General features: G+C 36.1%; 1 protein-coding gene across 1 annotated transcript; it reads right to left on the bottom strand.

Annotated features, from left to right (window-relative positions):
* Window positions 1-5378: 5378 nt before the first annotated feature.
* On the bottom strand, window positions 5379-9684 carry LOC107473948 (uncharacterized). Its single transcript, XM_016093543.3, has 3 exons — window positions 9516-9684; window positions 9316-9389; window positions 5379-7882 (listed from the first exon to the last, which is right to left on the bottom strand). The coding sequence occupies exons 1-3, from the start codon at window positions 9682-9684 to the stop codon at window positions 5435-5437; spliced, it is 2691 nt and encodes an 896-aa protein (XP_015949029.2). The 3' UTR covers window positions 5379-5434.
* Between the last annotated feature and the right edge of the window lie 7557 nt (window positions 9685-17241).

Raw genomic sequence — 17241 nt, 5'->3', positions numbered from 1 at the left:
AGCAAAACTCTGAAAAAGGCTGACAAAAGGACTGCTGATGCTGTTGGAATCTGACCTCCCTGCACTCGAAATGGATTTTATAGAGCTAAAGAACTCTAATTGGCGCGTTCTTAACGGCGTTGGAAAGTAGACATCCAGAGCTTTCCAGCAATATATAATAGTCTATACTTTATTCGGAAATTGACGACGTAACTTGGCGTTGAACGCCAAGTACATTCCGCTGTTTGGAGTTAAACGCCAGAAAAACGTCATGATCCGGAGTTGAACGCCCAAAACACGTTATAACTTGGAATTCAACTCCAAGAAAAGCCTCAGCACGTGGATAGCTTTAGTCTCAGCTTGCTTCATACCAACAATCTCCGTGGGATCGACCCTTACTCGCGTAAGGTTTATTACTTGGACGACCCAGTGCACTTGCTGGTTAGTTGTGCGGAGTTGTGATAGAGAGTTGAGATTGCAATGAGCGTACCATGTTGATGGCGCCATTGATGATCACAATTTCGTGCACCAACATCTTTTTGATCACTTTAGATCTAAAGAACATCTGGGGGCGCATAGTTCTCAGATCATGGGGGCTGGCCATTCGGCCATGCCTGAACCTTTCACTTATGTATTTTCAACGGTAGAGTTACTACACACCATAGATTAAGGTGTGGAGCTCTGCTGTTCCCTGAGTATTAATGCAATTACTACTATTTTCTATTCAATTCAAGCTTATTCTTGTTCTAAGATATTTATTCACACTTCAACCTGATGAATGTGATGATCCGTGACACTCATCATCATTCCCACTTATGAACACATGACTGACAACCACTTCCGTTCTACTTATCGTGTATCTCTTAGCCTCCATTCCGAAAGATCAGAGTCTTCATGGTATAAGCTAGAATTATTGGCGGTCATTCCTGAGATCCGGTGGTATAAGCTAGATAGATGGCGGCATTCATGGGGATCCGGAAAGTCTAACCTTGTCTGTGGTATTCCGAGTAGGATCCTGGGAATTCGGAAAGTCTAACCTTGTCTGTGGTATTCCGAGTAGGATTCCGGTATTAAATGACTGTGACGAGCTTCAAACTCCTGAAGGCTGGGCGTGATGACAAACGCAAAAGAATCAATGGATTCTATTCCAACCTGATTGAGAACCGACAGATGATTAGCCGTGCTGTGACAGAGCATTTGGACCATTTTCACCGAGAGGATTAAAAGTAGCCATTGATGATGGTGATGCCCTACATACAGCTTGCCATGGAAATGAGTAAGAAGGATTGGATGAATGTAATAAGAAAGTAGAGATTCAAGAGGAGCACAGCATCTCCATACGCCTATCTGAAATTTCCACTATTGATTTACATAAGTATTTCTATCCCTTTTTATTTTCTGTTTATTATTTATTTTCGAAATCCATAAACCAATTTAATCTGCCTAACTGAGATTTACAAGGTGACCATAGCTTGCTTCATACCAACAATCTCCGTGGGATCGACCCTTACTCACGTAAGGTATTACTTGGATGACCCAGTGCACTTGCTGGTTAGCTGTGCGAAGTTGTGAAACATTATATAGAAACCATGGTATTGGCATCCTGTTTTTGGCGCCATTGCCAGGGAATGAAAAGCAATGAATTTTGCAAAATGGAATAACAAAGGAATCACAATTTTGTCCACCAGTAACTGCTCCTAAAATCTCTCTACCCACTTCCAGGAGCCATATCTCAACCTCCCTAAGATAAAGGGACGGTTATCCACCTTAAATGGCGGAATTACTTCAACGGTGGTTATGGGTTCACCACTATAAATACACTGACACCTCTCAGGTATTTTATAAGCCCAATACTCTCTAGACCTGTCTTACTCCTTGCTGACTTTGGCATCGGAGTGCCTTTACAGGTACCACCCCCATTCTCTCACACACAAGTCGGAAGGAGGCTCCCAGACGTAAATCAAGTCGGAGACCACCCTCCTCTAGCGCTTGGGCCTCACAAACAAGCCCAACCACTGTCCGGTTCTAGGTAAGCCCCAGAACACCAGGTATTGAGCACGATAACTCTTTATGTACGTATTTCGGATATTCAGTACCCAATTTTTCTTTTATTTTATATCCCAGATGCATCCGAAATGTGTTACAAAGCGCGTGTATCATATCCTAGAAATGCACCTTTAATATAGTTATGGACACAATATTCGAGATATGGCATGTTATGTATATTGATAAATATTTGACTATTTATATATTTTGATAAATATTATATTTAATAAATTTAAATAAAAAATTTTATTCTATTATATCATATTTAATTATTCTAATGGTTAATTATTTTAATAAAAACAACGTAAAACAACATATATATATATATATAACTAATTTTTTGCGTTGACAAAAAAATAATCATTTAATTTTTGTACAAAATTTTCTGGGCTTATTTTTTACACAAATCATATCATTAGTTAAAAGATTTTGTAAAATTTGTCATCCATATTTTCTATGTCACTAAATAAGTAACGATGGCTATCCCACGAATGTTGATTGTATCTATGCTAGTATCATCTAGTAGAAAATAATGACATAAACGCTTTGTGTTTTCTCCTCTTCTTCTTCTTTTCTTTTGTTTTTTTTTGTTTTTTGGTGTTTTCTACTTCACCTTGATGCACCTGCATTTTAGCGCAAAAATTCTCACCAATTAGCAGGTTTTAATTAGTGCGTGGACACTAACCCCACTTGCCCTTCTTTCTCCTAACTAAACAAACACTTGAGGAAGACAATAATTTTTTTTACGATATCTCTCAATTTGGCAGGTCAATGACTAATCGTCTGCAAATCTTATCTCTATTTAAGAGTTCAAATCTCAACATTTGATTAAACAACTAGCGAGCTAGCTATTAAACCAAACTAAGATAATAAATTTTTTTTTTTGTGACACAAGACAATAAGTTTTTTTTTTATGATAACAAGACAATAAGTTTTAATTACATAAAAGTTACTCACTTGAACCTTTTTTTTGTGTGTGATATTTCCAATTGTGGATTAGACAATCCCTAATCCTAGGTATACAACACACCCACACACTCCTCACACATATTATCACATTTTTCCTCAATTGCTTTCTTTAGGGTTTGAACCCTTGACCTTTGATGTGGGGAGGGGGAGAGATGGCATTAAAGCCAAGGCTCATTGGCGGGTCCACCTCATTTCAACTTAGTTATTATTTATTCATCTTGGTCTAAAATTACCAAAATTCAAGATAAATTAATATAGTAGACTCCCGAACCCAAAATATATAGCTTTTGGGCCTTTATGAATCCATTAGACAAATATTGATATCATCAATAAATTACCAAAAATAAATAAATAAATAAATAAAATACAAGTATTAACTAACTTGGGTTGGTCAAGTACTTAGATCATTTGTACGTTTAAATAAGTATTGGAAACTCAAGTTCTATTTTGTGCATGCAGCAATCTATTAACCAACGACAGACCCTTGATCTTTGCGTACAGATAATGATCCGATTAGTTTGCGTACGTATTAATTTTTGGTCTGGCAAACTTAGAAATACCGTAGACAACCAAAAAATAATAATAAAATACAAGTATTGTCCGAAGAGTTCACCGTGGTTTTGAACATTGGCATTTACTCATAAAAAAAAAAGAGAACATTGATATTCATAAATAAAAAATATATATTATTTGCATATCAGAATCAATTACAAAAAGAACCCATTATGTATTGTATATAAATAAATGTATAATTTAACTCATTACTAATTTTAGTAGCTACTTTTAGTAAACACTTAACATGGTTACATCATTTTTTGTGTACATCTTTCTTGAATTTTTTTTTTTCTTTTATAGTATAAAAGACGAGTCTTTTATATTTTTCCACTTCTTATCAATCACTTATACAAGCAAAATGTAAGCAAAAATAATGCGTATATCATTACTCATCAGTCAAAGAGAGTCATGATACTTATTACATCCTTGTACGTACTAATAGGTTTTGGAACATGTGGATATTGATCGAAGGTGTATGTTGAAGCAAACAACAGAAGCATGCTTCAGTTTCATTTCCTAAATCCTGTATTGAAAAAAGATTACTGGTTAACTAGTCCAGCAAGTTAAGGTCCATCATTGGTTTATATCTATATGATTTTGCGATTAGGTGTGAACAATAAATAAACATTCGCACTCAGCCTTACTCAACTTTTACAAGAGAGATGGTTGACTAAGAACCAAATTCTTGAATACATGATCATTGGGGCTCTAATACTATGTGATAGTTGCTCAGCATTGGTTAAGTGTTCAATTATTGGACTGATCCAGCACAAGAGTCAAAACTCAAAACAAAAATTTGTTGTGTGTAAATATCTAACATGATATTAAAGAGTATCACATCTTAGGATCAATTGAACACAAGATTATAAGGCCTTGATAATTATGCACAAAGTAGCAATCTTTCTCTTGGATTGAGAAATTTTGTATTCCTTAACACTGGATAAGTCAGACAATTATCTTGTAGCAACAGTTTTGAGGCAGAAAAACAAAATCCTACGCAAAACTGCAACGAAATTTTGAAACTGCTCTTTTACAAAAAGCATACTATGCCAAGTTAAGAATCACTAGATGTTAATCAAAGTATTAAACGGGGCCACCTAATTCTACTAAGAAAATTATGAAAGCTGGCCTCAAGCTTGCTTCATCACCCAAAAAGGGAAAAAGGTAAATACAACGCATATTTTCCCGGAAATCAGTGGAGCATATGACGTGGCGGAAATTGGCGGATTAAGAATTATTAAGAAAAATAATGTTGCAAGTACAACTCTTAACCAGCAAAAATCCACTTGTCAATTTAAAAAAGGGTTGTCACAAATTTTAGAAATAAAATATTGAGAATATGAGTTTCAGGTCGTCTCCCAACGAGTTGCAGAAAGATTTGCTATTTTACTAATTAGAGATTTTTCAAAATGGTTTTGAGTTTGGTAAATAGGAAATTAAATTAGAGAATTTCTGTAATTTAAATAAAAATCTTGACCGGAAGAGAATTAATCGAAAGTTCTATCCTTGTTGGAATTTTCTCAAAATCAATTAATAATTAGTAGTTGTTTCTACTTAGTTAACCTTCAACGAATGAAAGAAAGTCAAGTTAAAAGTCAACTTTTATTCACAAGTCCTAATCCTCTCCCTTGGGAAGGATTAGAGTTAGTGACTAACAAGCCAACCAACAACAAACTAATTACAATTGAACTCTTGAGTATTCCAACTCAATGTTCTCCTTTTAATCAACTCCCAATCAAATTAGGAAACTACTCCATTATAATAAATAAAGACTTCACAAAATAAAAAGGGGAAATAAAAAGAGACATGATAAACAATAATAAAAAAGATTAATTAAAAATAAAATAGTGTTTGTATTAAAAAATGAAGGACCACCTATTAGCTATCACTTCAAATCTAGATTAATACAAAACTCCTTATACAAATCAAAATGTTGTTCCCATTTTGACATATGTTTCTTTAGTAGATTACATGCCTCTAAACCTTGAGGTTCCGAGTTTTCCAATGAAGCATTAAGCCTCAACTCAACAGGGCAATGATCATCAAATACCTCGCCTTCATGAAGTTTTGTCTGCTCCCCAGGCTTCCGGACATGGAACATAAATGTATCATAAATTCCATCACTATAAACAGAGTTCTCCGTAACAAAATCTTTAGTGGAGCAATTGAATGCAATTGGCCGATATGACAAAAAAGATTTTCGTTTCAAGGAACCATCCCAAGCTTCCTCTTGATCATGAGAAAGAGATACTGCATCATCATTGAGGTCCATAGAGCCATGTGTTGAAACAGTGATGTCACTTGCCACCTTCATTACTTCATTGTACTTAAGTCCAAGCTCCGCTTCTACTGAAAACTCATCATCTTCCAAACTTGAGCAACCATTGTAAAATTCATTTAGCACAAGTAGAAAAGGAAATGGCCTAACTGGACCCACAATGTCATCGTTGCTGTGGCATGAAGATTTCCGTAAGAAGAATGGAGGCAACTGAGGAAGGTCAGGTAAAGCTAAAAAATCTAGCGCTATCTTATGCTTGTTTACAAGTTGCGGACATTCAGAATAATTCAAAAATGCCAATTGCAATATCTCCATCGGCAAGTCAGCCCAAAGTCTCTTCAAAGCAACTTCATGAACGCTTGTGGGTAATTTTATATCTTTAAAGACAGCAATAATTGCAGCAGACAATCTTAACCGACCAAACCCATAGGCATTTAATTTCTCGCATAAAAACTCATGCACTTCAGTAGCAGAAGATTCCTTCCATCGAGTTTGCATATGAATCTTTTCTAGTTTCCTATGTAGTGATTTAGTAAGACTATCGCTTACATATGCCTGAAAGTAGGCCAATTTTAGGTAATGAAATCTTTTTGGAAATTTGTATTCCTCCTCGCTTAAGGGATGCAAGTGTTTGTCCAAATATAATTCTTGTTTCTGGCAGTAATCTAAGTTCCTAGCTGGAACCGGAGAAGAATGATATCTTTGCAATTCAAACTTTCCTGATGACAATAGCCTTATCAGTGTAAATCCACCATTTTCATCTGGTTCACAAAGTAAGGCAGCCAGGTCATTGCTTAAAATTCCAAAACCCAAGACAATCTCTTTCTTCAGCTGGCAATCAATCCATTCAGGAAGAGCATCCTTTGACAGCTCTTCCCTTAAGAGACAATCTCCACAATGACACTTGCAGCCAGATAAATCGATCTCAGACGGAAGCTCCCAAGCACAGAAGGATTTGTTAATCTTTGAAAGTTTCGAAGCAAGATATCCTTTTTGGAATGGCAATTCAGGTCCATAGCAGAAGAGACTAAAGTCACAATTCCAAAATGATCCCAGTATAATGCAATATCCATACTCAGAAGCCAACTTGAAAGTATCTTCCCTTGAGTGGGACCTCAAGGTAGACAAGCTTAGCACAGTTATGTAGCAAGGGTCATCAATATTATGCATCCATTGTAACACAGACATCATAGGCTTCCTCGCATCAATGAGAAGTAAAAGACTGCTAGAAGCCACTGCACAGAAGAAATGGTTAGGACCTGCCTTTGACAAGGCAAGAAACTGCTCGTTTTCGCTTAGAGCATACATACGCAACATATCAATCTTCATTAGGCAACTCACATTACATTCCTTGGATCTCAAATCAACTAAGAAAACGGCATCAGAACGAGCAACCACCAAAATCCGAGGATGCCAGCTAAATTCACAGCTCACCCACACACTATCACTACAATAACCCGAATCATTCCACGAAACTTTCAACCTAGTCCCCCTGAAAGCAGTACTTGAACCATGACAATAAGACTCCAAATCAAACAAGAACAATTGACCACTTCCTAACAACACCACACTCTGTTCCAATATATGAGGGCTCCAACAAGCATGAACAACAGAACATGTCTTGAAAACTTTACCGCCGGCATGTAACACAACAGGCCTATTGAAAGTAGAGCTATGCTTCACAATGAACCAATGCACAGAATAAAGAGTACAAGCCAACAAATACCCAATAACAGGAGAAGAAGAATCATTACCCAAATAGGGAGGAGGTTCAAGAACAGGATTCACCGAAATTATGAGTATACGGTGAGCAGAGGAGGATCCCAACTCGGCACGGAAAACGTCATCGTTTCCGTCAAGGTGGACTTGCAACTTGGAGTTTGTGACGGAGAGCATGAAAAACCCGATTTTGTCATCGTTGAGGCCAGTGGGGAAGAAAACGACGGCGTTTTTGCGATCTGGATAAGCGAGGAGGTGGGAGGTGGAGAGAGGGGAAGAGAGAAGAAGAGAAGAGAGGAGTGAGGGAGTTACGGTTAGGGTTGAATTTGAGAGGGCCTAAAGTGGTGGTTGGTTCAGAGAGGAGAAGAGGGGCCACGGTGGAGCCACCGGGCGTTCCGATTGGGATGAAGGACCTCCATTCCTGTGAGAACTCCATTGCCCTGTTTTCTCCAACCTAACCGTATAAAAATTCTTCACTTTTATCAACCCATAAGCCCTAACTCACGTCTTTGTCCCAGCCCCTACTTTCTTCTTCAGCAGCAGCACTTCAATCCTCAACCTGAGTCCACCATTTTTCACTTCAATCCTCAACAATGCCTCTTCCATTCGTTTGGTTCATCAGCATCCTCTTTTCACTACCACTGTCCCGGTGTTAGCAAGTCCTCCATCTTTTCGTGCGTTTTTCGTTCTTCGTCTTCTCCACTACTTCGTCTCTGTCACCACCGCTTTAGTCCAACGTCTTCTTTGTTGCCTTCGTTTGCTTTGTCTTCAACTCCCATACCTTTCAGCGGCTTGATTTGCATCACTGGTGGTTGAAAATTTTACAAAAACTTCTGTTTAAAACTTTAAAGTATCACACATTTTAATTTTGTTTCAACTCCCCTAGACAGATAATAAGGAATATTATTAACAATGTGAATAGTAGATTTTGAATTTGGTCTAATACAAATAATAATAATAATAATAATAATAATAATAATAATAATAATCTCAACTCTAATTTATTAAAGAAATTTATTCAACCATCTTCTTCCTTTTCAAACATCACCTCAATCCTCATCAGTCATCCTACTTTTCTAGCTATTAGAAGTTCTTTTATTAGTTATTATTGTTCACCTTATTAGAAAATTAAATCAAGTGATATGTAAGTAACAAAAGTTTAGAAAAGTTAAAGACAAAATTCAATTTGAATTCAAAGTGGTTACAAGTTTATGGTTCATCACTAAGATTCTACAAACTTCTTGTGCTCTCTATTAACTTGCATGTATTAGAATTTTCATAAAACATGATTAAAGAATTGAAGAAGCAAAGTTTAAGTTGAATATAATAATCATCAATTAGCTAGATATTGTTAGAAACTAACATATTGAATGGTTGAAGATTTTTGAAGAACATTCAAGAGAATAGTACAACTACAACATTGAAGAAATTCAAAATCAAATTGAATTGAAATTATAAGATTATGAAAACTACATGAATACAAGTTGAAAGATGATTCATGAAGCCAACTCAAGAAATAATGGCCATTATAAAATTGATTTGTGATTTATAAATTATTATTTTAGTAGGAAGCATTGCCTATATAAAGGCACATATGCCTTTTGTATTGTATGTTCCATGAAATGAAAAAAGATATGATTATGTGAAGTCCTTCTTTGTTCTATTATTTCATATAAGTGTTGGTGAGTTTGAGAGATTGAAAATATGATAGTGTTATTTAAGAGAGTGAGTGATCTTCGGGCCAATTGAAGTGTGGGTATTATACTTACATTTGGTATCAGAGCTGGTTGATCTAGCGCCTGGTGTTTGAGAATTTGTGAAGTGTGAGAGAGTTCTGGCATAGCTGTTCATTCATAGAGTCAGTATGACAAACACTTTTAATATTGTGTGGTCCGATCCCAAGTTAGATGGAAAACTTTATTATAGTTATTGGGAGACTTTGATGTCTACCCATTTGAAGGCCCAGAACCTGTAGAATTCCATTGAACCGGGTTTACAAGAAGGAACAGATGCTGTCCAACAGAGGAGAGATCAATTGGCACTATCTCAAATTCATCAAGGTGTAGATTATACAGTGTTTGACAAAATAGCAAATACCAAAAGTGCAAAAGAAGCATGGAACACGTTGAAACTATCATATAAAGGCGTAGATAAAGCTCAGAAAGCAAAGTTATAGTCTTTCAGAAGAGAATATGAAAGGTACGAGATGTCTAACTCAAAAACTGTTGAGTAATATTTTACTCACGTTACAGATCTTGTAAATAAGATGAGAGTCTATGGAGAAGATATGCCTGATAGCAAAGTGGTGGAGAAAATTCTTCGCACCATGCCGATGAAGTATGACTATGTGGTGACTACGATACTAGAGTCACACGATATGGATACCACGACGATTGCAAAGTTGCAAGGAACTATGGAAAGCCACATCAGTAGAATACTGGAGAAGTCTGAAAAATCAACTGAGGAAGCCCTGAAAAGTCGAGTAAATTTAAACAATGTTGCAAAATCAAGCCGTACACAAGAAGGACGAGGACGTGGTTTCAATCTTTAAAATAGAGGTAGAGGAAGTTTCAGAGGTAGAGGTCGTGACAATTACAACCAAAGAAGTTATAATATTTTACACCACCTAATCAAGGAAGAGGTGGAATGAATTTCAGGCCTGTCAACCGAGGAAGAGGTCGAGGTAATTTTTATCATGAAAGAACCAATTTCAACTGCTTTCATTGTGGAAAGTATGGACACAAAGCAGCAGATTGCATATTCAAAATGATGAATAACAATCAAACACACGTTGTAGAAAAACAACATCAAAATACTAATGAAAATCCGAGTACTCAGACTTTATTTTTTACAAGTAATTCATGTGCTAAAGATGAAAATATATGGTACTTGGATAATGCTTGTAGTAATCATATGTCTAGTAGAAAGGAGTTCTTTTCTTCATTAGATGATTCTGTTAAACTATTATTGAAGTTTGGTAATAGTACAAACATCCCTATTGAAGGAAAAGAGCACATACCAATTAGATTGAAGGATGGTTCTCTGAGTTACATTTCTAACGTTTACTATGCTCTTGAACTTTATTACAATTTACTGAGTATGGGGCAATTATCTGAGAAGGGATATAAGATGATAACTTATCATGGATATTGCGCTGTGTTTGACAACAATGGAAGGTTCATAGATAAAATAAAGATGACTTCAAACAGAATGTTTCCATTAAAAATTCAACATGTTAATCCCTCTTGCATGAGCTCTGTGATACTTGATGATAACTAGCTGTGGCACATGCGGTTTGGACATTTTTATTTTTCTAGCCCAAACTACCTGTCAAGGAAAGGACTTGTTTCTGGCCTACCACAAATTCATATTCCCAATTGTATTTGTGAGATTTGTCAACTAGGAAAGAAGCACAAAGATCCATTCCCTACAGGAAAGTCATGGAGAGCTAGAAGATTACTTGAAATTGTGCATTCAGATCTCTGTTCTGTAGAAGTTTCAAGTAATGGTGGTAGTAGGTACTTTATCACTTTTATTGATGATTTTAGTAGATATACATGGGTATACTTTCTGAAGCAGAAATCAGAAGCATGTGATGTCTTTAAGACATTCAAGGCCTTTGTCGAAAAACAAAGTGGCTATAAAATCAAAATTCTCAGAGTAGACAGAGGAACAGAATATCTTGCATGTTCAGAATACTTTAAGCAACACGGAATTCAACACCAACTAACAACTAGATACACTTCTCAACAAAATGAAGTTGTTGAAAGAAAGAACAGAACCATCATGGATATGGTCAGATGCATATGATGAAAGATTCTATGTCGGTAAAGAATTTCTCAAAGAATTCTCGTTGCAAGTATAGTTCTAAACCAGCAATGAATCCTCACATCAAATTTAATATGGTTGTCACTATTTCAACCCCAATAAAATAACCGAGAGTATCAATCCCGGGTCGTTCTCCCTAAGAATCGTAATGAAGTGCTCAACTATTGGCTATGAAAGTATATTTTGGGGTTTTTGTAATAAGAGACAAGGAATGTAAATAACAAGAGAAATAAGCTAATAACTAAAAAAGATCTTGGCAAGGGATGAGAACTAGAAGTCCTATCCTCATTATCATCATCAATTGTGACAAGAATTGTCCATTGCTCTCACTTAGTTAACCTCTAACTATGAAGGAAAGTCAAGTGGATGGATTTGGCTCTTGTCCACAAGTCCTAGTCAAATCATAGTGAAAGACTAGCTTTAGTGGCATTCAAGTCAACTACCAACTTCCAATTATCAATCAACAAAGGAGTTTGATAACTCAAGAGTCTCCAATTACTCAACCCAAGCCAAGAGGAGAAAAATCTACTCTAAAGTCTAACCAAACATTTTATCAAACACTTGGAAGGCATAAAAGGAAAGCATAATAAAATGACAAGAAACATAAAATCTAACACTACCAAATGCAAGGAAATAACAATAACAAAGCAATTAAACAATAAGAACATCAAACATAAATTGCATTAATTGAAATCAAAGGGAACAAAAGTGCATGAACATGAGAATAACAAAATAAAGGAAATAATAAATAAAGCTAAGAGAGCAAAGATGTAGGAACAAAAAATGGTAAAGAAAACTAAATCAAAGAAAGAATTAAAAGCTAGATCTAAGAGAAATTAATCCTAAGAACCCTAACCTAATTCTAGAGAGAAAAGAGAGCTTCTCTCTCTAGAAACCTAACCTAGAACATTATGAAAACTCTACTAACACTACTTGGTTCATTGGTACGCGAAATCATGATCTCACACACTTTCTTCACAACTCCGCGTAGCTGACCAGCAAGTATACTGGGTCGTCCAAGTAATACCTTACGTGAGTAAGGGTCGATCCCACGAAGACTGTCGGCTTGAAGAAAGCTATGGTTATCTTGTAAATCTCAATCAGCCAGATTCAAATGGTTATGGAATTTTGATAATTAAAAGACAGATAAAACATAAAACATAAAATAGGATAGAGATACTTATGTAATTCATTGGTAGGAATTTCAGATAAGCGTATGGAGATGCTTTGTTCCTTTTGAATCCCTACTTTCCTACTGCCTTCATCCAGTCATGCGTACTCCTTTCCATGGCAAGATGTATGTTGGATGATCATCATTGTCAATGGCTACCGTCCGTCCTCTCAGTGAAAATGGTCCGGCTATGGGTTATGTAGGGCTAATCATCTGTCGATTCTCACTTGTGTTGGAGTAAGATCCAATGATCCTTTTGTGCACTGTCACTGTGCCCAGCACTCGCGAGTTTAAAGCTCGTCACAGTCATCCCATCCCAGATCCTACTCGGAATACCACAGACAAGGTTTAGACTTTCCGGATCTCAAGAATGCTGCCAATTGATTCTAGCTTATACCACGAAGACTCTAATCTCACGGAATGGAAGGCTCTGTTGTCAGGAGAGGCAACCATGCGTCATGGACCAGGAGGCCAAGAGATATGCATTCAAGCTTGTTTTCAGGTATAACAGAAGTGGTTGTCAGGCACGTGTTCATAAGTGAGAATAGTGATGAGTGTCACTTGATCATCACATTCATCATGTTGAAGTGAGAATGAATATCTTAGAACAAGAATAAGCTTGAATTGAATAGAAAACAATAGTAATTACATTAATTCAAGAGGAATAGCAGAGCTCCACACCTTAATCTATGAGGTGTAGAAACTCCACCGTTGAAAATACATAAGTGATGAAGGTCCAGGCATGGCAGAATGGCCAGCCCCATAAACGTGATCAAGAGATCAACAGTGATACAAAGATAGTCTCAAAAATGATCTAAAGATCTCCCGATGAAAATACAATAGTAAAAGGTCCTATTTATAATGACTAGTAACCTACGGTTTACAGAGATAAGTAAATGATGCAGAAATCCACTTCCGGGGCCCACTTGGTGTGTGCTTGGGCTGAGCATTGAAGCTTTCACGTGCATAGACTTTTCTTAGAGTTAAACGCCAGCTCTGGTGCCAGTTTGGGCGTTTAACTCCAGCTTTTATGCCAGTTCTGGCGTTTAACGCCAGAAAAGGGTAGAAAGTTGGCGTTAAAGCGCCAGTTTACGTTATCAAAACTCAGGAAAAGTATGGACTATTATATATTGCTGGAAAGTCCAAGATGTCTACTTTTCAACTCAATTGAGAGTGCGCTAATTGGGCTTCTGTAGCTCCAGAAAATTTATTTCGAGTGCAGGGAGGTCAGAATCCAACAGCATATGCAGTCCTTTTTCAGCCTCTGAATCAGATTTTTGCTCAGGTCCATCAATTTCAGCCAGAAAATACCTGAAATCACAGAAAAACACACAAACTCATAGTAAAGTCCAGAAATATGATTTTTGCATAAAAACTAATAATTATATACTAAAAACTAACTAAATCATACTAAAAACTACCTAAAAATAATGCCAAAAAGCCTATAAATTATCCACTCATCACAACACCAAACTTTAATTGTTGCTTGTCTCTAAGAAACTGAAAACAAAATAGAATAAAAAAAAGAGAATATACAATGAATTCCACAATATCAATGAAGCTTAGCTCCAATTAGATGAGCGGGACTAGTAGCTTTTTGCTTCTGAATAGTTTTGGCATCTCACTTTTTCCTTTGAAGTTCAGAATGATTGGTATCTTTAGGAATTCAGAATTAAGATAGTGTTATTGATTCTCCTAGTTCAGTATGTTGATTCTTAAACACAGCTACTTTATGAGTCTTGGCCGTGACCCTAAGCACTTTATTTTCAAGTATTACCACCCAAAGCTAGAGTTAAACGCCCAAACTGGCACCAAAACTGGCATTTAAACTCCAAGAAGAGCCTATGCACGTGAAAGCTTCAATGCTCAGCCCAAACACACACCAAGTAGGCCCCGAAAGTGGATTTCTGCACTATCTACTCATTTTTTGTAAACCTAGTTTACTAGTTTAGTATAAATAACACTTTTTACTATTGTATTATGAGTCTTTTGAACCCTATTTCGAATGTATTATGCTATTTGGGGAGGCTGGCCATTCGGCCATACCTAGACCTTGTTCTTATGTATTTTCCAATGGTGGAGTTTCTACACCTCACAGATTAAGGTGAGGAGCTCTGCTGTTCCTCAAGTATTAATGTAAGTATTATTGTTTCTCTATTCAATTCACGCCTACTTCTCCTCCAAGATATACTCTTGTACTTAATTAAGTTAAGTCAGAATGAAGGGGTGACCCATGACAATCACCCAATCTTCGTTACTCGCTTAGCCAAGATCCGCGTGCCTGACAACCACAAAGCGGTCTACATGATGTTCAATGTAGTCATTGGACGACAGTTGGAGTATATTCTCTTTGGTCTCTGACCCATGGATCTGAATCACCTCTCCCGACAACAGAGCATTCAAATCCGTGACGTTAGAACCTTTGTGGTATAAGCTAGAATCAATTGGCAGCATTCTTGAGATCCGAAAAGTCTAAACCTTGTCTGTGGTATTTCGAGTAGGATCTGGGATGGGATGACTGTGACGAGCTTCAAACTCGTGACTGTTGGGCGCAGTGACAGTGTGCAAAAGAATAAATGTATTTTATTCCGATACGATCGAGAACCGACAGCTGATTAGCCATGCGGGAAACCGTAGAGGACATGTTTTCACTGAGAGAACGAATGGTAGCCATTGACAACGGTGATCCACCAACATACAGCTTGCCATGGAAGGGAGTACGCATGATTGGATGAGGACAATAGGAAAGCAGAGGTTCAGAGGCAACAAAGCATCTCCAAACGCTTATCTGAAATTCCCACCAAGGAACTACATAAGTAACTTTATTTTATTTTATGCTTTATTTTTCTTTTTATTATCAAACCTCATAACCATTTGAATCCGCCTGACTGAGATTTACAATATGACCATAGCTTGCTTCAAGCCGACAATCTCCGTGGGATCGACCTTTACTCACGTAAGGTATTATTTGGATGACCCAGTGCACTTGCTGGTCAGCTATGCAGAGTTGTGAAAAGTGTGAATCATAATTTCGCATGCCATCTCTACAACAATATAGATTATTTTTTAGGGTTATATGTGTCAAAAAAGAATTAAAAATCGTCAAAAAATAATTTTTGACACTATTTTAATTATGAAAATATGTTAATAAAAATTTTGTCAAAAATAGTACTTTTAACATATAAGTAATTGTCAAAAAAGCTTAATCTTATTTTGATAAATATTGGCCGTCAAAAATAATGTTAGAAAAATTTGAGAATATATTTTTTTGTGATACTTATTAACTGTCAAAAATACTATTTATTTTGACACTTATTAACCATAAAAAATTCTCAACAATAATTTTTTACAATTATTAACCGTGAAATATACTATATCATGGATATTTTTTGACAATTTTTTACCATTTAAAAAACTCAATCATATTTTTTTGACATTCATTATTATAAAAGTTAAGGTTTCACCTATTATTTTTTTTAAATAAAAATTATTATAACAATAGACAAAACAAAAATTCTACCATTATGACATGAATATGCTTTCACTTTATCATACATAATCATTGTATAAAATCAAACAAGAACTTTGCAATTTTGCTCATTGATCATGATTCAAAACTAGTACAAATAGCATTCCTTATTTAGCACTTGACAAGTATATCAACAACAATTAACACCAAGTACCAAAACCAATACTCAATATCATAATACCATATGAATGTTCTTTTTTGTATAGTGCTATATGAATCACACATAAACTCATTAAAGTCTTGAGCATTAATCAAGTAAAGTAGGATTGTTATCACTTTGAATTATAGGCAACCTTCCATCCAATAGTTGCTAAGTATTCCTGCCATATGATCTACCTTTTTCTTTAAATCTTCCACCTCTATTTTAGAGTCTTTGTATTTTTTTCTGCACATTGAAGTTTTTTTTGGAGATCAGAAAATATGAATGATCTAGGACCCCATAACTGTGTAGGTGTCACGCTATTCACTACACTTTCCCAATAATATTGATGAATCTGCTATTGGTAAGCGCACCAAAATTATCGTCAAGTAATAACCCACAGTGGAGTGGGATCGTATCCACAGAGATTGGCAAATTCAAGCAATTTTAATTGATTGATGAATTAGTCAAGCGGATCAATAAGATTGTGAAGTGCAGAATTGTAAATGACATAAATGTAAATGACTAGAATAGAAAGAAAAGCAATAAAGTGCAGAATTGAAAATTGCAGAATACAAAGTGTTGAATCATAAATGACTTGAATGTAAATGGGAGTGGGGAATTGCTGAATGTAAAGTGCTGAAAAGAAATGGATAGATAAGAATGGGGAAATTCATTGAGATTGGGAGATGTTGTCTTTTTGGATCAAATCTAGCTTATATCCTCTTCAATCATGCAACTCATTGACCTCTTGGCAATCATGATTGATTGAGCCCCAATCCCTTGGTGACTCAATCTCTCAGATCTTGATCAATAGCCAATTCCTTAGTCTAATTTCTCATAAAGAGAGATATGCTTGGTCCCTGATTATACCACACACCCTCATAGGTCCAGGTAGAGGGAGGATTATATGTCATGTATCCAATCACCAAAACCCAGAATCTACTCAAGTGTGAGAAGGGATTTCAAGCATGGTTTCATGTTTCCTTTCCCAAGGTTCCCATGAAACCCAATTGCATTCAATCTCT

The sequence above is a fragment of the Arachis duranensis genome, chromosome 2, assembly GCF_000817695.3.
Source record: "Arachis duranensis cultivar V14167 chromosome 2, aradu.V14167.gnm2.J7QH, whole genome shotgun sequence".
Taxonomy (NCBI): Eukaryota; Viridiplantae; Streptophyta; class Magnoliopsida; order Fabales; family Fabaceae; genus Arachis; species Arachis duranensis.
The sequence above is the reverse complement of the archived record's forward strand: the minus strand, read 5'-3'. Positions and strand labels throughout refer to the sequence as shown.

Excerpts from the sequence above, each read along its gene's own strand:
- LOC107473948 (XM_016093543.3), bottom strand. The coding sequence starts at position 9,684 with ATGATAGTTTCAACGTGTTCCATGCTTCTTTTGCACTTTTGGTATTTG. Across the intron at positions 9,390-9,515 it reads GGTTCAATGGAATTCTACAG|CTATGCCAGAACTCTCTCAC; the intron begins GTTCTGGGCCTT and ends ATGAATGAACAG. Across the intron at positions 7,883-9,315 it reads AACCAGCTCTGATACCAAAT|GCCCTCTCAAATTCAACCCT; the intron begins GTAAGTATAATA and ends CCACCACTTTAG.